Source organism: Corvus brachyrhynchos, unplaced genomic scaffold (assembly GCF_000691975.1).
Source record: "Corvus brachyrhynchos isolate BGI_N302 unplaced genomic scaffold, ASM69197v1 scaffold115, whole genome shotgun sequence".
Classification (NCBI taxonomy): domain Eukaryota; kingdom Metazoa; phylum Chordata; class Aves; order Passeriformes; family Corvidae; genus Corvus; species Corvus brachyrhynchos.
Genome location: NW_008239553.1, coordinates 1,689,735 through 1,712,881, shown reverse-complemented (window position 1 = coordinate 1,712,881; position 23,147 = coordinate 1,689,735). Strand labels below are relative to the sequence as shown.

The window sequence follows — 23,147 nt, the reverse complement described above, 5'->3', positions numbered from 1 at the left end:
ATAGGATGATCACATCTGTAAAAGGAATCCTGAATTGTCCCATTATCTTAGTCTTTGCTGAAGCACGTATCTTTGGGGGCTTATTTGTTCCTGAAGAGATGATCTAATGGGAAATGTATGTGCTGGTACCAATGCACAGAACACCTACCTGACTAAAACATAATGAACTGGCACAGCACTGCTGTTTAGGGGGGCAGGGTGGGGGAAAGGGGCTGCGCTGGAAGGAGTTTTTGGCAGCAGGACAAGCACATATTTTTCTGTGGCTCAGAGCCATAGGAACAAGCCATTTCTCATCAATGGTACTTTATCACCTGCAGCCAGACAGAGGAGGAATAGAGTTTCTGGCACAAGCATTTCTTCAGAAATGAAAAAAAGAAGTTCTGCCTGTTCATGACTGTAACCTACCTCGCAGTCTGCACGTTCAACCCTCCCGCCCCCAAACCACCACAGCCTGGCTCTGCTCTTGTACTTAATGAATAGCTTTCATCTGATTGCTCTAAGTCTCGCAAAATCTGTGGGATAGACCTGAGAGGGAGCCCCTTCTGTGTTTGCTTTTCAGCATACCTTGTCCCTGAATCCCATAAAGCAAAGCTTAAGGTCCCACGCATGTTTTCCCAGCTTCTATGAATGCACAATTATCATACTTTTCATGGAAACCAGGCATTTGCATGGGAAAATGACTCACAGGAAATATTTATTTGCATAGAAACTTGTCAGATTTGCACAAGCTACTGCAATAACTGCATGTGAAAAGGTAGATGCAAAGTTATTCACACACTTGCTTTATTCATACATAACTGGAAACATAAACTGAACAAGGCCCATGGGGATGGGCCTAACCTCTGCTATTCTGCGCCTGATAAATTACTGTCCTTGACCCCCAAGCAGCAAACGTGCTCTGAGTCATTTTGCTTTCCCACTCTCGAAAAGCATGAGCTAGCCTGAACCTCACTCAGCTTGGAGGGGGGTGTGGTGTGGGGGAAGTAAAATGAGGCTTATTTCACTGCCTTTCCTCAGATTATGATTCCCCATATGTTATTAAAAGCCTGTGGGAACTCCAGGTACGGACTGCAGGACCCAGTTCTTTATTTGCCCTCATATAAATCCTTCTCATTTTAAAATCCCACAATTCGCTTGCAAATGTTTGTTATGCTCTGCTTAGCTGGAGATTTATTCTTGGAACTTCAGTTGCCTTCTGCCCAGCCAGTGATTTATTCTGGATTTTAGCTGTGTAAATAGCCTCCTGTTCTGCCACAGCTCCTACACAGAGACTGGTTTCGAACATGCCGTGTTAGGAGGCTGAGGCCTGACAGATGAAAAGAGTTATGATGCAGTTTCAACAAAGCCGTCTTGCAAAACTTTTGACAAAAGGTTACACATGATTTGCATATGATTCAGGAATGAGCCATTTTTTTACGGGATATACAAATTTAGTTTTTACAGGAGGCTGTGCCCTTGGCGTGCCACCCTAGCTCTAGGCTTAAGCAGTCAGCGGATAGACACACCATGGCAGGATCCGGACACATCCCCAGCCCTTCAGAGAGCCCTGAAATCCCGGTAGCCATCTTGTGAGAGTGGGCGGAGGTGGTGGAGAAAGCAAACAGGGTGTTTGGTTGGAGTTTTTTAAGGTTTTGTGGTTTTCTTCTGGTCAAGTTTTCTCTCTCTCCTTTTTTTTCTTTTAATTTGTAGCTGAGAGCATTAGTTTAAACTGTATGTCACGTGGCAAATGCAGCTCTGGAGGCTGGAGGTGCAGGGGATGGCGGGCACAGGGGCCGGGGCTGCTGCCCATATGCACAAGCACAGGGTTGCCCCCAGGGCAAGGCCTCATCTACAGCAACTGTGCTCTCCTTTCTTATCCTCCCAGGACTTCCACTGCTTTCTCCCTCAGATCTCTGCTTAACCGCCTCCTAAGAAGAACCCACCTTTCCCTCCCCACTTTCTTCCTCCCCTGCCATCTCTGCTTCACTCTTTTCCCACTGCCTCGCTCTCCCACCTCCGGCCTGGTGCCAGCCCCTGGGACAGGGCCCACAGGGCCTTTGACACGTGTGAACAGACTGCGCTTTCACCAGGCATTACAGCAAACAGGTTTGCCCTTTCTCCTGCCCTTTAGCAGGCACGTTTTTACTCTCCCTCATGGAAGGCAAGGGAGTTTCAGTGAGTACCCTGCAGTCAGCTGAGAAAGGCTGCAGGAGGAAGCCCTTGTGCCGGTGCATTTGGGCACGGGGCTTGGTGCCTGCCCACAGCCAACCCGGACCTGGCCCCAAACCCAGCAACCTACTCAGCATGAATCACGGGCACCTCTGGGGAGGAATAGGGCACTCGTTTGCCCATACCACAGAAAAGCATGGTGTAGCTGGAATGTCTCGTCTCTCCGGCACTAGAGTTTACCCCTTTGACTCAGTCACTTTAAAAGATATGTGGAGATTACAGATTATTTGATCATCTCTCTCTTGACAGAGAGAAGACAGAAGTATTTCTTTAAAGAAACCTATTGTAATAATGACAGCTAATAAATCTGTCAGAATCATCATTGCTTAGTTTAAAATTACGGGAGGCTCAGATGTAATCCTACAACAGAACACCACAGAGACTATTGCATGTCGGTAGCTCTGGGACAAGTGACAAACAATTAAAAATATAATTACAAGTTTCTTACCAGAAGATTGGTGACTAGGTGTCATCATGGAAATCTGAGCACGACAGAATGTTTTACTGTCCAATAACTCTGGGAATTAAAAAGAAGATGTTTAAACTAATAGCCTCCGACAACAATAAAGCCATCTCAGAATGCACGAAGTATTGTGATGTTAGTTACCTACTGTGCTACCATAGCCACTGTCATAAAGATAGTTCTCTTCTTTCCAGGACACCATCAATGACGGATCTGAAGGCAAAGGACCAAAAGGAAAATCAGATTACTAAGAGAAAATTTTTTAGCACAGAGGTAAGTATTGAGCACAAAGACAATTAAGAATGTGCAAAAAAAAAGTTGTCAAGGGAACCAAGAAGTGAAGGGGCTAAGTACAAAATTATTACCTTTCACTTAAATTATGCATGGAGTTTTGCATATTCAGGCAAATGTATTTACACAAAGCACAGACTTTCAGAAATAATGTAGTATGCTCTTCCTTTTCCTGACTAATATATCACTTATGCCTGGCCTTGGAGGAGGTTTCCTATGCCAGATCAACTCTAATTCTACCCAATCCAGTCCTGAACTCTCAGCCCCTGATGATTGTGACAGTGCATTGGAGCCACAGAGATGAAAGTGTTCTCAAATATCTAGTAAAACAGAAGGATGCTTATGATGAGTACTTATTTCTATAATGGTAGAACTCGAAAGTCCTCTCTGAAACAGAGCTTCATATTTAAGCACATAGTGAGAAACATCAAAGCCTAATCCTAGATGAAGGGCCATTTTATTCCAGGCACACCAAGTCCCCATCCTTAACCTAAAAACCACCTTCATCATTAAAGAGGAATAATTTTTAGTGACCTTCTGGTCATATGGATCAATATAAGCAAAACAGAAGTATTGTCTTTATGACCTGAACACTGGTCTGGAAATTACTTCCTTCACAGTGCATTTTTAAGGTCAGAAGCCTTAAAAATCTCTTTTTCTTTTGAAACTAGGTCAAAAAGGATGAGATACAAGGTTCAAATCTAGGTTAAACCTAATTTTTTTCATGTTCATATAAATGAAATCAAAAACCCCAAAATGAGTTACAGGTAAATCATCATGTTTGGCTACGTTACCACTTATGACATAGGAATTCAGCAGGCATGCTAACTAACAGCTGCATGTTTGGGCACCCAGAGCTTGCGTTCCTACAACAGCACACACCCTTTGCTTGCTTGGACACCTGATTTGCCTAATGTTGCCTCTGAAAACAGGGCTTACCCAGCCAGAACACGGGGACAGTGTTTACCTTCCCATTTTGGCCTTTTTCAGTATCCATGTCTTTGCAGCTGTGATGATTTACTGGAGTGAGCCGGGCTTCCCCTCAAAACCACCAGCCCTGTCCCTGCTGCCTCACAAGGAGCCCAGCAGCCCTAATCCACAATTCCTGCTCCCCCACATGCAGCACCCACTCCCACTGCCCGTGGTTGGCATCACCAGAGCCCTACCAGGCCACTCCTGACTCAGCACATCCAGGAGGAACCATCCATCACTTAGTCCTTTCCAGGATGTGCAGCTGAGGTACTTTGCCCTCATCTCTACTAGGAGGAGGAAATAGTATTATACCAGGATCTCATAAATGGGGACTTAAAAGGATTACTGGAGCTGCCTCTATGGAAAGCAGCGAGGCTGCCTCATGCACAGCTCCCATATGGCACAGGCCAGGAGTGGACTGCAGATTGCAATCCTTGCCTGCTGCAAGGAGAAGGTGGATAGTGTCCCTGGCTGGAAAGGCTGGGCTCCAGCAGGTTAGTTGGATAAACAGGCTGACAGTATCTGTTGGAGATGCCACATGCAACAGATCTGTATTTGTTCTGCCAGCAGATATCAAAACGTGGCTCATGGACACACCTACATACAAAGAGGCTGGGATTAGTGGGATAGACAGTGTGTGGATATGGACAGGTGTGATCTGGCAAAGGAACCAGGAAAATAATTGTGCCTAAAGAGAACGGTTGAACCAAGCTGAAGTTCTTTTCTCAGTGAAACAAAGTCCTGGGAGGAAAGGGATCTAGCTATGAACACACTCAGAAACAGAACAGCAACAGGAAAAATGCAGATTTGATCAAAGCAAACTACTGCCTGAATTTCAGTTTCATTGAAACATGAAGAAATTAAAATGTAACATTTTGGTTTCTCTTCAAGCAGTTTTTTTTGGAAATGTCCTCCAGTTTCAAACATTAACAGCACAATATATTCTTTCTTTCTTTCTTTCTTCTGAGCATATTGTTAATAGTTGTTTTGAAATCTGCTGAAATAAGCATAGAATGAAGTCCTCTACAAAGCTGCCTCCATTGAGCTCCTCAAACTAGTCCAAACTCTGAACATCAGTGTAGAGTGCTGATACTGCAGAGGTTTCCCAGGAAAAGTGGCCACATGCACATGGCATTACCTGAAATGTCAGAAGTAGGCACTGACTGACATTTGTATTACTTCTTTAATTCTGCACGATACACTTTCCATTTTTAATGCCATTTTTATTTGTCTCTCTTGGAAGGTCCCCCTTTTTCAAAAGACAATTTACCCAACTGCTACTCACCTGTTTGCTCTGTCTTCACAATGACATTATGAGATTGGTACATGTCACTTCCACACTGGCCTGCAAGAAAGCAAATTGGCAGATAGTAGGTATGAGAATGAGCACAGAGGAATCAAATGCATTAGCTCCAAGCAGCAACTTCTACACCTGTGCCAGAGGGCTGCTTTTGGAACGGGAAACATACTGTCTCCTCTTGGTCCTTCAGATTTCTGCCTTAAGTCATATCTAAGAAATTTAGCAATACAGTAAATGAGCTGTAAGCCAAATAGAAAACATAGCAAATATAATCTGCCAGGCAGGTCTCTGGGGAACGTAAGTGACTTCTGAAGATCTCAGAACTCAGACCGCTGTACATGTGTCTCTCTCTAATATCTATTTACCGTTCCATTTTAGGTGCTGAAGGTTGCTGTAAAGCAGTTGTCCTGCTGTCCCAGCTGCCTGAGTGAACTCCTGCAGGCTCATACTACACAGATGTTCCCCATTGATATCAAACTCCTGGAAAGGTATGCAGTTGGCATCCAGTTGGTTGGTATCAAGGAGGTGCTGCAGCCACTCCCAGACTTGAAACTTAGTCCAGTACTGCGGGTGTATTTCATGCCACTGGGTTCCATAGAAGCTACTGGATACTGGAAAAGAAAAAAAAATATTTACTCTCTCTGATAGCATAATAGTCACCAGCAATAAAGATCTATAGCCAAACTGCACACCTTGGAAGTCTACAGATCTAGATGCTTTTCTCAGTGCTTAACACTGGCTCCGTAGCTATTGCTAGAGAAGGTATTGCGGGGCTTTTGGCCACAGTTCTACAACTAAAAATTGGGCACTATTTCATTACACGTCTTGGCTGACTGATTTGCAGGAATTAACTTTTTAATGTTGGCTAAATACACCAAAATTCTCTGAGGGAGGATACATTACAGAAGTACTGTTGAAAAGGGGTATATGGGAAAATGATTTTATTGTATCAGAAAATGATGGAAAAGCCTTCCAAAACTCTCATAAGGTAATATGAAAACTTTCTTTGAGTAAGAACTTAGTAAGAGCTGAATATGAATTGTGGGGTTAGAAAAGGGAAGGTTAAAAGCTAAAGCACTCTCATACTGCTCCATGGTAAAAGCCTATCAGTGTGGACCATGGTTTCATGACAGAGTTGGCATTCTGATGGATGCACATTATTGCCGTAGTTATGTACAGTGGTTTCTGAATGTAGTCGTAAAACTCATTTTTAGTTATGGAAGCTGTCTAATGTTCTTGTTAGAATGTCTGAGTCCTTTCTTGGCAATCTCTTAAACTGCTCTCAGTTGTATGTCATTGCATGACAATAATTTACATGTGCAAATGGAAGAAATTGTACATGGGATGGGATCATTATGTAAGATAAGAGCAAAGGCAGGACTGCTTTGGTCTGTCCTCACAGAGTTCAGTGCAATTTATTCCCTGGGAAAGGAGGAAAACAGACTAGGCCAGACAGAGGTGACGGTGAGATAAAATGTTCACAAGTGCATGAAGTGTTTAAGGCTGAGGGAATGAGAGATTGCAGAAGGAGGAGAGACTGCCATGGCCTAGCTCTGCAGTGGCCCCACTCCAAGATATGGCAGCAATCTGTTCCCAGTCTCCTCTAGAAAAAGACTAACCACACAGCAAGAAATACTGACAACAGTGGATATTGCTAGAGGACCACAAGCATCAGAGTTGGCACATTTTAGGAAATCACCTTAACTCAGGTGCACTAGACCTCAGGTCTCTTCTGCTGAGATACAGGACACAGTTTCCAGGTAACACAAAAACAATCCCCACAGTTGTTTAGCCTTCTTTACCAGTATTAGCCAACAAGGCCTGTGTTAAGTAACTTAGGGAGTTTGCAGGACTGTTCTTCATCCTCCTGTTGAAGGATTTGGGGAATGAGTGTGGAAAGGATTAAAAGTGTGGCATGTCAGAGAAAAAAGGTTTGCTGGAGCTGTCATACATGCCCTGAAAAGGAGGTTGATTTGTATTCCTATCACTTCAGAAGAGTAAAGTGATTTCAGAGGCCACTAGAATCCTAATGTTAGCAAAGATACTTCAGTGAGAGGAAAAAAGTATCTTAGATAAAAAGTAAGTGAAGTGGTGAATTACTGCACAGGCTGGTCTGAGCTTTGAGCTTCCTGTCTCTCTAAAACATAAGTGAATCCTGAGGAGCTTCACACTGGAAATTTGACATAGACCCCCACCGTTTCCACCCATGAAATCCTGTGGGAAAAGTGAAACTCAGATAGAACTTTTTTTCTCTATGACACTGTTATAGACAGAGAGGCACATTCATTAGGCACATGTTGATGTATTCCTGCGTATTTAGAAATTACACATAAAAAAGCATAAGCATTTCATTAAGTGGGAACTTTAATTGTAACTTTTGTTGCAGCATTATTTGGATTAGAAGGATAACTGCAGTATGAGATTGTATGCTTAGATTTTAAGTTTTATGTGTCCATTGAATAATGAAAAGAATTTTAAACTTATGTCAAGCACTATACATAAAGATATAGGTTTATATATATATTTTTATACTGAGAGAATATATATGAATACATTTTTATGTACACAGATATATAATCAGAAAACAGTAAGTAGAAAAAAAGAGATAAAACCACAAGCCACAAGCTATCTAGTGCTCTAATGCCAGTCTAATTAGAAAGCTATCTAGTAATTTGAGCAGAAAAAGCAAATACAGCAAAGAAACAAAATACTATTTCCCTGGAAAGCCAGAGGGGTGATTAGCATTAAAGAGTAATGTTGGTTCAGAGCAAGCGCAAGGGGTAAAGGTATGAGAGAAAGGATTCTGGACTGAGAAGAGAGAATTTCTGGCACTTTCAACACCATTAAATTTTAAGAAAAAGAGCCAGTAAGGAAATGAACAATAAACTGGTTCCTTTTGCAAGTTCAGCTTTTTACAAATAAAGTAACTGGAAATTTTTCTTACCAGAAGTGAAACTCCAGTAATTTAGTACTACTAAATAATACTTGTACATGTTTAAAGGTGTAGCAGCCCCTTTCCCCTGGCCTCCCTAAAAAGAACACGGCTCAGAGCAGTTGAATTCCTCCTACCATTGCATGTAGAATATCCATCTGTCCAGGAAGGCTGCTGGTGGAGTAGATTGCTGCTGGAATTGATACTCATTCTGCCAGCTCCTTCCAAAATCATGATCTGTAAGTGAATCAAACAGCTTGCTTAGTGAGCGGCGTCTAGTCCAAGAGGTAAATGGCAAAAAAAAAAGAAATCCACTGAAGGTAAAGCAAGGAGGCCAATTCCATTTGCAGAAGAAGATACAACTGAAATCAAGAACATGTTGACACAACCCCTTTTCCACTGCCACAAAATCTCCTTATGATAAACATTACCATGATTAATTTGCATATGCAAGAAGCAAGTTTCTACAGCTGCCCATCCATAAATGAATAATCTGTAATCAGAAAAGAAGCCGAATGAAAAGACAAGGATCCTGACAGAGCAATACACGAAAACTGCCAAGCTTTGAGAAACGAAATACCAAACAGTTTTGCGCTTTTTTTTTTCTGCTTTAAAGAGAAATATGATTTAAACATGTTCTTCTTTTTTCTTTTATTTTCTTTTTAGGAGAGAGGAAGAACTTTTCAATAATTGCAAATGAAACTATACAGTAGACTACACCCCCTGCTCAGAAAATCCTTTGCACAGAAGGCTACATATAATGTTACAGGGAGGTAGCCTTCCCGGGAATATCTTGTCAGCTGACCCAGTTTCTTATCTGATCTGTGTCAGCAGTGTCTGTAACACTTCTTGGTAACAAATATCTCAGATCATACACTTCAAACCACCCAATAAATCAGATGGTCAAAGATCTTGTAAATGAGACAGCCACTGTTATAACAGAATCAATATTTTAGAGTGACCCCACCCACAAGACAGTATTCCCTCTTTTAAGCAAACTTTCCTTTCCGTGTATCTTAGCATTAGCACCATGAGTAAAATTGTCCTTTACTTTTTTATACTTAACAAAAACCCCTACTTGTATGATATTCTAGAAAAATATTACATTTATCCCATGTTTAATCATTCCAATGAAAGTATACGAAATTCTCCAGTGATGAGTATTCTTGATGTTTTACATTATCTTTCAGTTGTGTGAAGTTGTAAAGTTTAAAAACATACATTATAACCGAAGATATTATTGAGGAGATTGGGAAAGCAATTTGTTAAATGTTACAAAGGCTTTGGATTCTAATTCTTATATGCACAGGAAAAAAAAAAAACAAAACCAAGCCCCTGTTCAAAAATACTGAAAGCCGCAAAGTCTGTAAAAACAAAACATTAGACATCAGGATGGCATGTGCATGCAACCAGCCTTCACCCTAGAATTAAAAAGGTTATGAAATACAAAATGGACTTGTGAAGGACAAAGTCACTGGTCTTGGCTGTTTATCTACTGAGGCCAGTGAAAAAACATCCACAGAGAGCACATCTCTACCCCGTAAAAGCTCATGCCAGCAACCTTTTTTGGTAAAAGAGAAGGAGTCAATAGAAACACTTAACAGCCTTGGTTTTAAAGGAGCAATCTGGAAAGGACTTGGATTGGCTTTTTCCTCTGTCATTTAAAATAAATCATGTAACTTAAAAGTTACAAGTATCTATTTTCTCCCCTCCCACCCCTCTATCCCCCTATATATTTAGAGAGGGACAGGGAGAGAGAGAGGTTACCGACAATTGCTTAAAAAGCCAAAGCCTTAGGAAGTTTAAGGAAGTTTATCACAGGGCAGGGAATGGTGCTTCACAATATAAACTAGTTTAGGGCTTTTTTTTTTTTTTTGGTAGCTACACAGAATGGCAAAATCAAACCATGGATGATTTGGCAGTTGCTTTCCACTTTTAATTCTAGCCAAACTGTGATTCAGTGACCACCAGCAAGGAGGATTTAATTTCTCATCGTAGGTATATGGGGTTATAAAATATTTAAAATTGAGAGAGATACTTCTTGCCCCATTGTGGCCAAATGAAAGATGACTATCGCATCAGTCAGTATATTTTTACAAGTTAGAAGACATTTTTTTGCCCTGTGTATAGGCCAAGTGACTTAGTATCGTGAGTGAGAAGGTGTGAGGAAGCATTTGAATTCAATATCATGCCTATAAAGGTGTTCAGCCTATAGCTTATTTAAATTATATACTTGATGTATAAGAACTTTTAAGCAATAATGTATGTTTGACCGTCAATACATACACTTCTGAGGCTGTACAGGTTGATGACGTAACAAGTTATTTCTTTAACTTTGGTTTAAATCATTAAAGACAATTAGGTATGAATGAATGAAATATTAATGAAAAAGACCTTATTACAGTATCAAATAGAGGTGAGGTAGCACACCAGCTATTCCAGGAAAACTATAAAACTTGAGGTTTAGGAAAACACACTTAGAAACTTAGTTTGCTGAATTCACTTGTTTTTAAAAAATTGTAACATGCACTTCATAACTTAAATCCATTGATCTGAAGTCACATTTACAGAAGCTATCTCAGAATTGCAAGTGCTGTGTTATGTGGTTTTGTATTCCGCAACTTCTGTAGTTTCTGGGATCCTACACAGATTTCATAACTTGTGCGAAAGGCTTACAAGTATGTCTGGGGAAACGAGTGCATATGAACTGAAATGATTTCTGTGTAATTTTGTCCTGAAAATTCAGTTAATTCTTTCTTCTTCATAACTAATCAGGTGACTTTCCAAACCAAAAGATCCGATGACACTTTGACTCAACAACTGAAGCTATGGATAGTTAAATAAACCAAATCATGTGTCTTGCATTTTTACCCCAGCAGTAACTAAAACCAATGCATGTTAGAGATCTGAAAAGAACTCTGACAGCCTTTTCCCGAGATTTGGATTTTAGTTATTTTCCTTTAAAATGTCCTCTCCCTGTCACAGTCTAGCAGACAGTTGCTCTTCACCATATCCCTGAACAACATTAATATTCTTTTCAAATAATGTCCATGAAACTTGCTTTACAATTTAATCAATCAACACATCCTGGTTTTGGAAGCTAAATAAATTATCTCAACCAGAATAACTTAATTCATTTCCAGTATCACCTGTAGGAACAATTGTGCCTAAGAGGGAGAATTTACTATATGACATTAATCACAGAAAGAGGACTGGATTTAGCTTTAACCAAAGCTTTGCCAAAGTTCTGTGTATTATTCAAGGAATGAGTTTTTTGGTGTCTTGAAAATTTTCAGGTCACTTCCTTTACATTATGCAAGGGTGTTCCTTATTTGGAAATCATTCTAGCACTTTGCTCAGGAGGAGTATAAAGTCCTACTAACAACTTCCACACCTTTGCTTGGAAGCATACAGCATTATGCTCAACAATATTTTCTGTACGAAAACTAAAGTGGTATTTTCTTCATGTGATCCTGTATATGCCTTTCTTTGCTAAAAATTCATGGAAGATTTTATGCTTACAGCAGTGTCTCATCCCATACTTGAAAAGATTTTGAGTCAGGATATTGGAAGCAGCACGTTCCTCATTAGTTCAGGGCCAAAAGCTCAAACCTCCCCAGTGTACAGACAAACCTGGTTAAAGGGTGTGAAACCTCAAGGGGAAGGACACATAAGATGTTCAGTTTTCTTTTAATTATATTCCATATATCAAAGTGAATTGTGTAACTAATGAAGCCTGGTTTCCTATGAATGTGTATCTTGTGGTTGGATTCTCTAGTGTCTAGTAAGATGTGAGTGCCGATTGAAGTTTTTCCCACGGTTGGGGCATTCATAATATCTCATTGTCTCAAAAGCAGTGAGCTCAAGCGTCACTCTTTCTTTCAGATCGAGTATTAATGGATTTTCCTTCGGTACTTGGCAGCCAGTTTTCATTAATCCTGTAAAAACTTCATATCTCTGGGACTTCTATCCCCATATCAAATTTAATTAAAACTGGCGATCAAACTCAAAGATTGTTACAGGCCAAATGTAAAAGCCAAAAGACAGAAAAACCACGAAAGCCTCATTTCCTCTGGAAACCATGTTAAAAAGGGATTCTAGCTGAGCTGAGATTTTGGCAAATAATACAAAAAGTCTTGAGATCTGTCCCTCTACTATGACATGGTACATTATAAATGAAATCACATATGAAATATCATATGAGTATATAATCACATGTATTTTTATACACATAACACACGTCTATGTCTGTGCACAGCAAGTGTCTGTACACACATTCCCATTCTGTTCCCCTAAAGAGGTGCCATCTCTGGAGTTATAACACTATGCAAATAACACTTTACTCAACCAGCACAGTTAAATATAGCTGTGCACAGGTGTTCAACAAAATTCTTTCCAGAGAGAGAGTCCTATTATAAGGGATTAATGCATTTTAAAAAACCAATTCTTTCACCTACATTCATTATATCAGGTGGTATTCTAAGACCAAACCCTGAAGGCCTCTCTTAGTGAAAGCTCTCACTGGAGTCCAGACGAGCTTTGGCTGAGCCACAACCCAGCAACTTGGCTGTAGCAGGAGGTCATTTGCTCTGCTCTTCTTCTCTTCCATGACCACCTGACCACTCTGAGTAAACAGTGGCAATGGAAAGAGCAAGGAGCCATGGCCTGCCTGTCGAGCAAATGCAGCATTGCAGAAAAACATGTTTACAAATCCTTGAACCTTGAACACTGTATAGTGCACTCTATGCGAATTATTTTATTGCACTACAGGTGTGCTCTGAAAATAAATTACTCTGATCCCCATTTCCACATTCAACCCAATGAATCTTAACATCCACATAAAGAGTTTCTCCTTTCTTTGAACCAGAATCTTTCAAGAACAGCTTATATTAAATGACACGAAAATTTTGAACACAGGAAAGGCAAATAAGCGGTACAGAGAAAGTGACTGAAGCCTAAAGTAGTACAACCAGAGTGATTGCTCTTATACCAATTTGTAAAGTTGCTCATGGACACAGCTGTGATGTGAACTAAGGGGATGTGGAAGGGCAGCCCATAGGGGAAAGGGGCCCATAGGGGAAGGGGGCCTCCAGCCATCCCTCTGGTAAAGCCATGCACTCTGCGCAAAACACAACAACGATGTCTAGGGCAAAACAGACTGAAACTACTAAGCCATGACTCCACCTGTAAGCTATGCAAAGTCTAGGAGTGACTTCTAGCTGAGACAAGCTCAGTGCAGCTCCTCCTGGCGTGTCCAAAAGGGTGGATCTCTTTTGGCATATTTACCTATGGGATTCTTCCCCATTTTTCCCCTTTTACCATCATGGCTGAACTTCAAATGTAGATTTCACCCAGGCCTATTTTCTTTGAAGTGTGTTATGTACACAGTGAAGACACAATCCCTGCTTTTCAGGGCTTGGAGTTTATGGAACAAGTATCTACAGAGTATGTTAAATATTTTAGATCATTACTGCATCTTGGATTATAGTCAAAGACTTACACAGTAATCTAAAATAAATAACACCAAGTGATAATTGCAACTGAAGAGTAACAAAATCTGGATTTTTAATCCTTTTCTTGAAAAATCAAAAGACTATTAAGTGGGCAGAGTTTTCAAAACATCACAAAGGACATGTACGACACAGCACGTGGACTTGTTTTACACACATGGCTACTTTGGAAACATAAATGCCTTGTACTTGTAATGTATATGATCAATTAGCTGCTTTGCATTCCAACCAGCTATTTTACATCTCCAGTGGTGGTAAGGGCAGGCACAAACTGAATATATGAATGTTGAAAGCCTGTTTGCATGCTACTGTGAGCTTTGGGTCTTCTGCTATGGGGTTTTTTATTCCCTTTCATTTAATGTGCATTACTACCAAGGCTCCAGGGTCCTAGTCTGAGCCAGTGTGTCAATACATACAGCTATGGCTGACCCAAGGATTGCCTTATGATCTTTATCTGTCTAATTTGCAAAGGTCTCAGGTTCATCCTTGGTGTCTGCGCCAGACTCCCAGATAAGATAGCATCCTTGCCATGGCTCACTTTCAGATGTGACCTTTTCTGCAGCGTGTCAGTATCTCTTCTGGCCATGTAGATCCACTTGTAGCTATCATGCACTTCCTTGTTTCCATACCTATAAGTGCCTATAGAGCAGAAAGAAGCCTCAAGGGAAACAATCATCTGCAGGCTGATTACTCACAGGCATCTGCTTCACAACAAAAAGCTCAACTTTGGACCGCATTGCTATGGCCCACAAGGTACCACTGAGGTGACAATCTATGCAGCTTGACCTGTTTGATGATAACCTCAAGACTCACAACTAAGAGAACTGAAAAACTCTTAGAAAGCTTTGAAGAAAGTTCATATGATGAAACACTCTGATCACACTCAGTATTTGTTGTAAAACATACTGAGCATTTGATGCATTTCATTTTTAATCCACCTCATGTGCCTTTGGGCCATAGTAACAAAACCTGTTTACTGAATCACATTATGACTATAAAATTCAAGGAAACATTTTTATAATAAAATTTTCTAAATAATCTCCAAAATTCGTAGTATTCAGGATTCTGGTTCGGGCCTTCGGGGCTAATCTTTTTTCCTACTACACCTCTCTGAAGTGCATGTTTCTATGCTTACGTATTTTTGGAGTATACAGCTGTGGTTCATATGCATAAACCCACCTTTGCATGTGCAAAACTGGTGAGCTCTTAGTGAGCTTTCAGAGACCACATTGAGACCTTGATCATTTACTGTTGTGGGCTTTTGGAAAGGAAGACTTTGGTTTATTCTTTTGTTTTCTTTGAACCTTGTATATTAAATGTATACATGAAGGTAAACTGAAAGACCAGAAAAAGGAAGATGAATAGAAAAGGAGTGTTTAACATATACCTACATTATAGATAGGATCATGATAAACAAAATCAAATAAAGCTTGATTGGAATATTTTATTACTAAAGATCTTATTTTCATGATGCACTACAAGGCAACTTTTGTAAGAGATATGTGGTGGTTGTTTTAACATGTTCATATGGATGCTTCAAAATCTTGCATATATATTTTAACTAAAGAGAACCTTGGGTAGAAAAGTTAGGATCTAGATCTGTATCTGAGCTATCCCTCTGCTCCAGGGTTTGGGTTTGGTTCTTATCTCTCTTTTAACGATGTAATTTAAAGACAAAACCATAGTTCAGTTTCCTTTTTGAGAGAGAACAAAGTTCACTTTATGAATGCAAGAAAAAAAAATTACTTGATTATATGCAAAGTTTCATAGGTTGTTTTTCCCTGACCCCTTTTTTTCCCAATAATCTTCATATGAACTGACTTCAATTTTCAAGGTACTCATTAGTAAAATGAAAATAAAAGGAAGATTTTTAAAACAGGAGGGCTTTTGTTTGTTTGTTTTTCTAAATCAGAAGCAAACAGAAGGCAGATTGTGAAGAGAGTCCTCGAGGCATAGATGTGTCTGACAGTGTTAACTACCAAAGGTTTGCACTTCTGCAAATTTTACCCATTGTCATGTTACTTTAGCAGAGAAAACAGTGAAATGGAACCTGCCACTTAACAAGGATCTGGTGTTTCAGACTCATGCTTTTCTGTCACATCACAGGCTAGATGTGCATCTTCTTGCCATGCCACTAGTTTTTGAATATGAATAGAATAATATCATCATTTATTTTACTGTCAAAAAACTCCTCCTCCTTTTTGCAGAAGTTCTGTGCACAGATCCATATAATATTAGTGAAATTGCTATCATGGAGCTGAGACAAAAGAGAGTCAAGAAAAAAAAATTATTTCTTGTGATAGATGTTTGGATTATACTCGCAGTAATGTATTCTTAGAATGTTTGGAACACGTAGACAGATTCACTAAAAACTGGCCAAAAATAAGCGGGCTATTATCTTTTTCATTTTTCAGAGTTGGCTTTGACTGGTATATAGCGATGCTTTCATTACTGTCTGCACCACCTCAGCAAGTTCATGATAATTTGGGTCAACCATTTTTTCCTGAATATTTAGAAGTCATTTGCCATAGATTCATCAGGTTAGCCTCAGGGATACAGAGTCTTGGAAACACAATAATGGGAAAAACTGCCTTTGCTCTTTATTCTTCTTTCAGCACTTAATACCACACCTCATGGAACAACTTCACACCTCCTTTCATGTCCTTCCTATCTCTCTGGTACATCCTTCCTCTAACCAGGAGCCAACTCATCTCCCTAATCTCCTTTTGCTAAACACCTTTCTTTTGCTTACAATACACTAAATATACAAATGGCCAAAAAGCACTCTAGATGGCCCTGTAACTTGACAAGCCACACGTCTATAATTACGCGTGAACCTCATCAGCTAACAAAATATTACCATCATGTTCTAACACCTTCTCCTTTTCCCTTGGCTCTGGTTCCCCAACCACTTCCCTCTACCTTCCACGACAGCTTCTCTTTGCATTGCTTTAAAGACTAACAGCATATTGAGGGAACTGTTTTCCATACTGCTAATATGGCCTGTGTGACTGTTCAGTTGTTAGTGAATAATGACAATAATAACAGTAATAACTGTGTTTGTATTCATGTTTGGCTCTCATTAGATGCTGACTCGTTGCTGACATAACAACCACTCGGATATATACTGCAGCAGCAGCCAGTATTTCATGTGGAAGTTTACTTCAACCACTATCACCACCAGCACTTCTCTTTTGCTATGGGACTAGTCTGGTTTTCAACAGTAACAACCACTAATTTGCCTACTTTCAAAAAAAAAAAGCAATTGTGTTTTTTTGCCTTTTTGTAAACTCTGTTTCATATATTTTGTTTTAATAAAGGGCATCTGCCTGGAAACTGCAAGGTTCCTCTTTAGGGCTGATTTCTGAGTGAGAACCAAACAGAATAAGGAACTTGGGATGGAGACCCAAAACAGCAAAGTGTCTTGGGGAATGTGCAAATCTTCCCTTTGGACTACTACTTTTTACATTAATTGATTCATTCAATCAACAAACTGATTGTGCTTCTTCATTAAATATGTGAGAGTCACAGCACAAATTAACTAGGACAGAGAAGCTGGAAATTAAGCATAAAGAATTTTATGCTAAACTATGCAGCTTTCTGGGGATTCAGCCTAGTTGATAGAAGTATTTATACCATGTTACAACCCACTGCCTGACTAACCACAATATGATCATACTTTTTGCAGATGTGATAGGAAAAGCATATTTCAAAGAGGAGATGTAGCAGAGGCAACGCAAGGTTCATGGTGGGAAGGGTCATTCTGCAGAGATGACAGAGAGGGTTTATTTGGCTATTAACTCCTCTACCCCATTCCCCAGTACCAAGCTGGGACTTGCTGATCCCACCTCTGGGATAGCTTCATCCAGGACGCCTGCTTGCCCTGCATTCCTCCCCAGACTACCAGGTATCCCAAGGTGAGCCTCTGTTTGAAAAGGAAGTTGTCCCCAAGTGGGTGGCTATCATTGAAACAGCCCAGTGGAGCTCACTGACCCTGTTTCAGAAAGCTTCCGTCAGACCATTACTTTGCCTACCACTCAGTCTTTCATGCTTGCGTGTTTTTAGTAAACATTTACTTGGAGCCCAGCTGTATCCATGCGGTTTCTTCATATTGTATTTGTTGTGAAAAGAGTAACAGATTGCAAGACCACTTTCCTGGCATCCCACTCCAGTGGCGGCACAACAGCTGTCTGCTTTACTGCTGGGTGTGGCAGCAGGCTTACTCCCCCCCTGCTACCAGGATTGTGAGCCTCCCAGAGCCACATGGCACTGGAACAGTACTTTACATATATGCCACCACCTATTTATGCTCACTGCCTTTATTAAAAGCAACCAGAAAATGGGGGAATGAGGTTTCCTTGCTCTGTAGCCACTTTCTACAGGTAAGTCAAGCAGTTGTGGGAAATGATGTCTCCCCACTTCTGTAAAAGCCGAGAACGCCTTCCTTGTCTCCCTCCTGCCTGTGGTTAGAAGAGCAATGCTTCTGTGGCGTTGCTCCTTCTCACCTGGCACAGCAAGAGCTGCCCATCCTGTTTCCATTGATTTCTCCAGAGGTTGCGTTAAACAATACAATGGAGTATTTATGTGTCAGTGTTAGGAGCAGGTTATTAAGTAAAACCCACCGTAAATAGAGCCGTTAATTCAGTTGCTGGCATGGCTCTGTTATCTCCTCAATACCTCCCAGAGGGTATTAGTCTTACCCTTTCGTTTGAGTTGGCAGCAGAGTTATTTTTTTGCACCTGCTGCTCTACTCTGATAACAACACAGGTCAACTTTGATTTGTTGGAATATAAACAAAAAAAGCAAAGCCAGGCATCTGCCTCAACAGCCGGGGCCGGTTTGACGGTAGAGCTTTTCTCATTGGGTTTTTGTACAAATGCGCTCTTTCAATTCTTATGTGAACTCTCTCCTGTTTCACAAGTAGTCCTTTGCTACAGAATAACCTGGTGTCAGAAAAGAACTCAATATTTTTCTTTTCCATCAATGGAACCAGTCAAAGTAACACCCTGTTCTAAGACTAAAGTCAGAAGTAGTATCATACAAAATACATGAAGAAAAAGCAGCTAAGACACAGTGGTTCAGAAATTACTAGGAAAAAGCAGCAAATTAAGTGTAAAAAGTAAAGGAACTTATTTGAGAGATAAAGAAAACCTGAAAGACTGGGAGGGTTTGCTTTCCCATATGAACCCACACACACTCCAACTCTTAATCTACTATTTCACAGGAAAAAAAAACATTGAGTCCATGAGAAGCAGGTTCTCAGCTGGGAACTGAGCTACTTTTAAGTTCTCCTTAAAATTAAGCCTGCAGGGCTCATCTACTCTAACAGCATCTATGGTGGTGGAAGAACTCCTGAAACACTGACAACCATGGAGCAGAGAAGGAAGAGTCCGCACACACAGCAAAGGCAGTAAATAGCACAAAACACAGAAACGAAGGAAGGAACCAGCATTTCATCCACATTACAAATAGGAAAACTGAGACACTGAGCTGAAAGTATTCACTTAAGTCACATAACAAGTCAATGGAGAAGTCAGTCCAACTCCTGTCTTCCAGCTCAAGCTCCATTGCTACCCACTGCATCACATCTCCAGGAAATCTTTCAACATGCAGATGAGTTAAGTTGAATGTGGTTTTTTTGAGGGCAGAGAGAAGGTATTAAACAAGAGAAAGAATTCTCAAGACAAAAAGAGACCTGTTCAGACTAAAACCAAGATTCTTCTATGCATCATGGCTATTATGTGACTAGTAGAGATTTGAATGATAAGTTAGCCAAACAATTAAATCTACAGTTGAAGTATTAAATCAAAAAAGCTGCCCTTGACCTATGTATGATCCTGAAAATGAGCTAGAAATTCCTAAGCAGAGCTGGCTGAAATTCAAAATTTCTGTTCTGTGAAACTGTGGCTATTTTTATAGGTTTTTTCCCTTGTTTTTTTTTTTTTTGTTTTGTTTTGTTTTGTTTTTGGGGGTTTTTTTTGCTGTTGTTGTTTGTTTGTCTATTTGGTTTTTTTTGGTTGATTGGTTGGTTTTTGTTTGTTTGTGTGGTTTAGGATTTTTTGCTGTTGTTTGTTTGGGTTTCTTTTATATTCTTTTTTAATCACAATGAAAGAAAGGAATTTTTAAAAGAAAGTTCCCTGGCAATAGGGAATTAACTGACATGTAAAAACCTATATTCAGGTTGTTCAAGTATCAAATGTGCGACTCTGTCATGTGGAATTGTTTGTAAAAGACAGAAATGTGAAGCACAAAACTAAGGCACACAGGCAGTAATATCACCCCAGAGCAGCTGCGCTGGGAGCAATAAACTCACCTAATATGGCTGTTGTGCATATGGTGACCAGGGAACTCTCTGCAGAGCCCAACCACACTAATCCTGAAATGCAGGCAGCCTCTGACTGTCTCAAAACCAAAACAGGACGTGAAGTTTGTGATCCCATTCCTTCTTTTTCACTGAATACCTTTATTCCTCATTTTCCTGCTTACTTCTTTTGCTTTTCTTTTTTTAAATTTTCTTTTCTTTTTTCCCCTCTTTTTAATTTTTTGCCTTTTAATTAGTTAGACTGACTGACCTGGACAAGTTTCCTTCCATAACATCATAATCCTGTAACCAGTAAAACAGATTAAAATCTCATCTTCAATTATCTATCTGTGGCACAAGAATGCCACGTCTTAGAGCAACTGTGGAGTTTGTAGCTGGTCTATAGGAGGGAGGCTGGAGGAGTTAGAAATTGGAAAAAAAAACTTGCTCCCTCCAGTTCTTTTTGCTCCCCTGTACTGCTGTGTATCTCAGCTGTCAATGTAACTGGAAAAGATTTCCTCAACAAAACCAATAAAAATATTTTCAGACTATTTCAAACAACTATTTTCCCCAAAAATTAGATTTATTACCATGGAATTATACCTGTTTTAACAATGTTCTGGGAAAGGAGTATTATCACAGATCCTTATAACAGCTACTTTCACACGCTGGGAAGTTTTTTGTCCTTTTTTTATCTTTACTGATTAAATCTTCGAGATTTTTAAATACTGAAGATGTGTCATAGCATAAGGAAGGCTAATGCCTTGATGTGCTGCTAATAGTCCAGGGTTTGGAGAAGGGCAGCCCTGGGCACCCCAGCTCTCAGGCCATGCACGTGTTCCTGCAAAAAAACCCTACTGCAGCACAGGGCAAAACCCACAGGCAGGGAACTAGGGTTTTTTAGCCAGGAGAAAAGGAGGGTTAGGGGAGACTTTATCACTCTCCACAACTACCTGAAAGGAGTTTGGGCGTCAGTCTCTTTTCTCAGGTGCCAAGTGACAGCATGAGAGAACGTGGTCTTGAGTTGCACCAGGGGAGTTTTAACTGAATACTAGGAAACATTTCTTCACCGAAAAGGTTATCAAGCATTGGAACAGGCTGGCCAGGGAAGTGGCCGGGTCTCCATATCTGGAGATATTTAAAATACAGGTAGATATGGCACTTAGGGACTTGGTTTACTGGTAGACTCAGCAGTGCTGAGTTAATGGTTGGACTCAATGATCCTAGAGATCTTTGCCAGCCTAAATGAATCTATAATTCCATATACTTAAAGCAGAGTGTTTGCTGTGACTGTCGGAATCAGCAACACGCAGACAAAGAAATTTATGGGATTGACTCTCGCCCAAAAATATTTAATCATTTAAGATTTTAAAGAAGGAAGTTTCTACCTGTTGTTGCAAAATACTACAGCTCCATCATTAAAAGTCTTACAGAGGGTAAGAATATCTGCAAGTCACTAAATGTAGAAAAAAACTGCATCTATTTAATTTTGTACATTCCAATTTTAATAAGTCTATGAGGATATCTTACTTATCTAAGCACCTATTAATTCAGTCTTCTAAAACTTTTTCATCTTCCTCTGTCAGGGCAGGTGCCTGGGAATATTAAGAGTCTTTTATGTGAGTACTATGTTAGATCTCACTGCAAAAGAGATGAGAACAGCACCCTTGAGTGTGTCAGAATTTGACTCCCTGATAAAGCCCCTCCAATCTATAAGAGAATTGCTTAACCAAGCATACTTTGAAAGTGCATCATCAAGATGCAAGCTTTTAAATTATTGTGTAATAATAATTACATGTTGCAGTAAAAATCATTAGGAAAGTTTAGGGGTAGTCACTATATCATGTACTTAGTCTGATTCCTGACCATAGCATCTTGGGCAGTTTTACAAGGGTTCTTTAACTATATAGCAACATAAATTAGTTACCTGGAACAGTTTTAAAAACAAAACCAACTCTTCTTATGATGGCACTAGTAATTTAGGCAATAGAACATATTTTTACATATAGTTGCTTAATCCTTACAGACTTATAGGTGCTCAGGAGACTATTCTGGCTGCATCTGATTGTGAGATGAGAAAATATCTCAAATGTTTATGTCTGTATCCTTCCTCCATACTAGGCAGGAATTTTTATTCTAAAGTTTTGTAGATCCTTTAGGTAGAATTACTTTCTTTCCACCACCACAAAGCAATTCTTTTTTATTACCCCATCTTATTTGTCTATAACCAGTGATTACCCAGCTCCACTTGGCTGTTGTGTCTACTAGTTCTCATACTTTTCCCTGTGAAGCACATTTCACAAGATCAGCAGAGGAATAGGTAATGATAACCATGTGCAATGTCAGCTTTTGGAAAGGCAGCCTTTGAGGGCTCTTCCTCAGAGGGAGACATGCAAAATGCCAAATGCCTGTCAACTGCTCCACTGGCTACATGACTCCATGTTTACTCATTCTCACCCGTCTGTAGACCAATGACCAACAAATGCCCCAAGTATTCTAGGCATTCAGTGAGGGATTTGGTGCAAACTGCATCCCCAGTAGAGCTCAAAGGAGCTCTCACACTAAGATGACTTCCTGATGACTTCCACAAAAACCAAATCAATCCTTACTTCTTTTGTATACCAGCTGTGAGAACAAATCCTTCTTTGCTTAGCCTTTCGATCAGAAGTGTTAACCATGAGTTTCACTGTTACCAAATTTACAATGTACCCTTCTCTTGAAAACTTACAGAAATACTTCCTTGGATCATCAGAGACCATAATACAAGTAAGCTGCAGTGTGCTGAGGCAGGGACAGTGAGGGACAGACGCAGACATTTGTGGTTAGAGATCTTGAAGTGCCCTTGAACACTGGGCTGGCTGAGCAGCTGAAGCCAGAGCGCTTTGCCAAAGATGGTGTTGAACTTCACCAATGCTCACAAGGCACTTATTATTAGGAAGAAAATTCCATGAGTTTATGGTTGAAATTCAGTAGTAATGAAGCTGTGAGATTGAACAGAGACCTTACTTCATTAAACATCACAAACTACGCTAGCTACAAAAATAATGTTTCTGTTCATTTCCTTGTGTACGACAAAGCCTTCACATTTCATTCCACCACATCCTAATATTGTGTGTCATTAGTAATGACAAATGACAACTAAGCTTGTGGCCGTTTTCTTTTTATGTGCT

At 40.1% G+C, this 23,147-nt stretch overlaps 1 protein-coding gene across 1 annotated transcript in view; it reads right to left on the bottom strand.

Annotated features, from left to right (window-relative positions):
- The window catches only part of EHF (ETS homologous factor), a 33,888-nt gene that overhangs the window by 7,237 nt on the left and 3,504 nt on the right, over positions 1-23,147 (bottom strand). Inside the window, exons 2-6 of the mRNA XM_008639379.2 lie at positions 8,304-8,403; positions 5,600-5,845; positions 5,220-5,279; positions 2,816-2,884; positions 2,657-2,725 (exon numbers count right to left, since the gene is read on the bottom strand). Coding sequence (XP_008637601.1) covers positions 2,657-2,725; positions 2,816-2,884; positions 5,220-5,279; positions 5,600-5,845; positions 8,304-8,400 — 541 coding nt within the window. The 5' untranslated portion in view covers positions 8,401-8,403. The remainder of the gene's footprint in view (positions 1-2,656; positions 2,726-2,815; positions 2,885-5,219; positions 5,280-5,599; positions 5,846-8,303; positions 8,404-23,147) is intronic.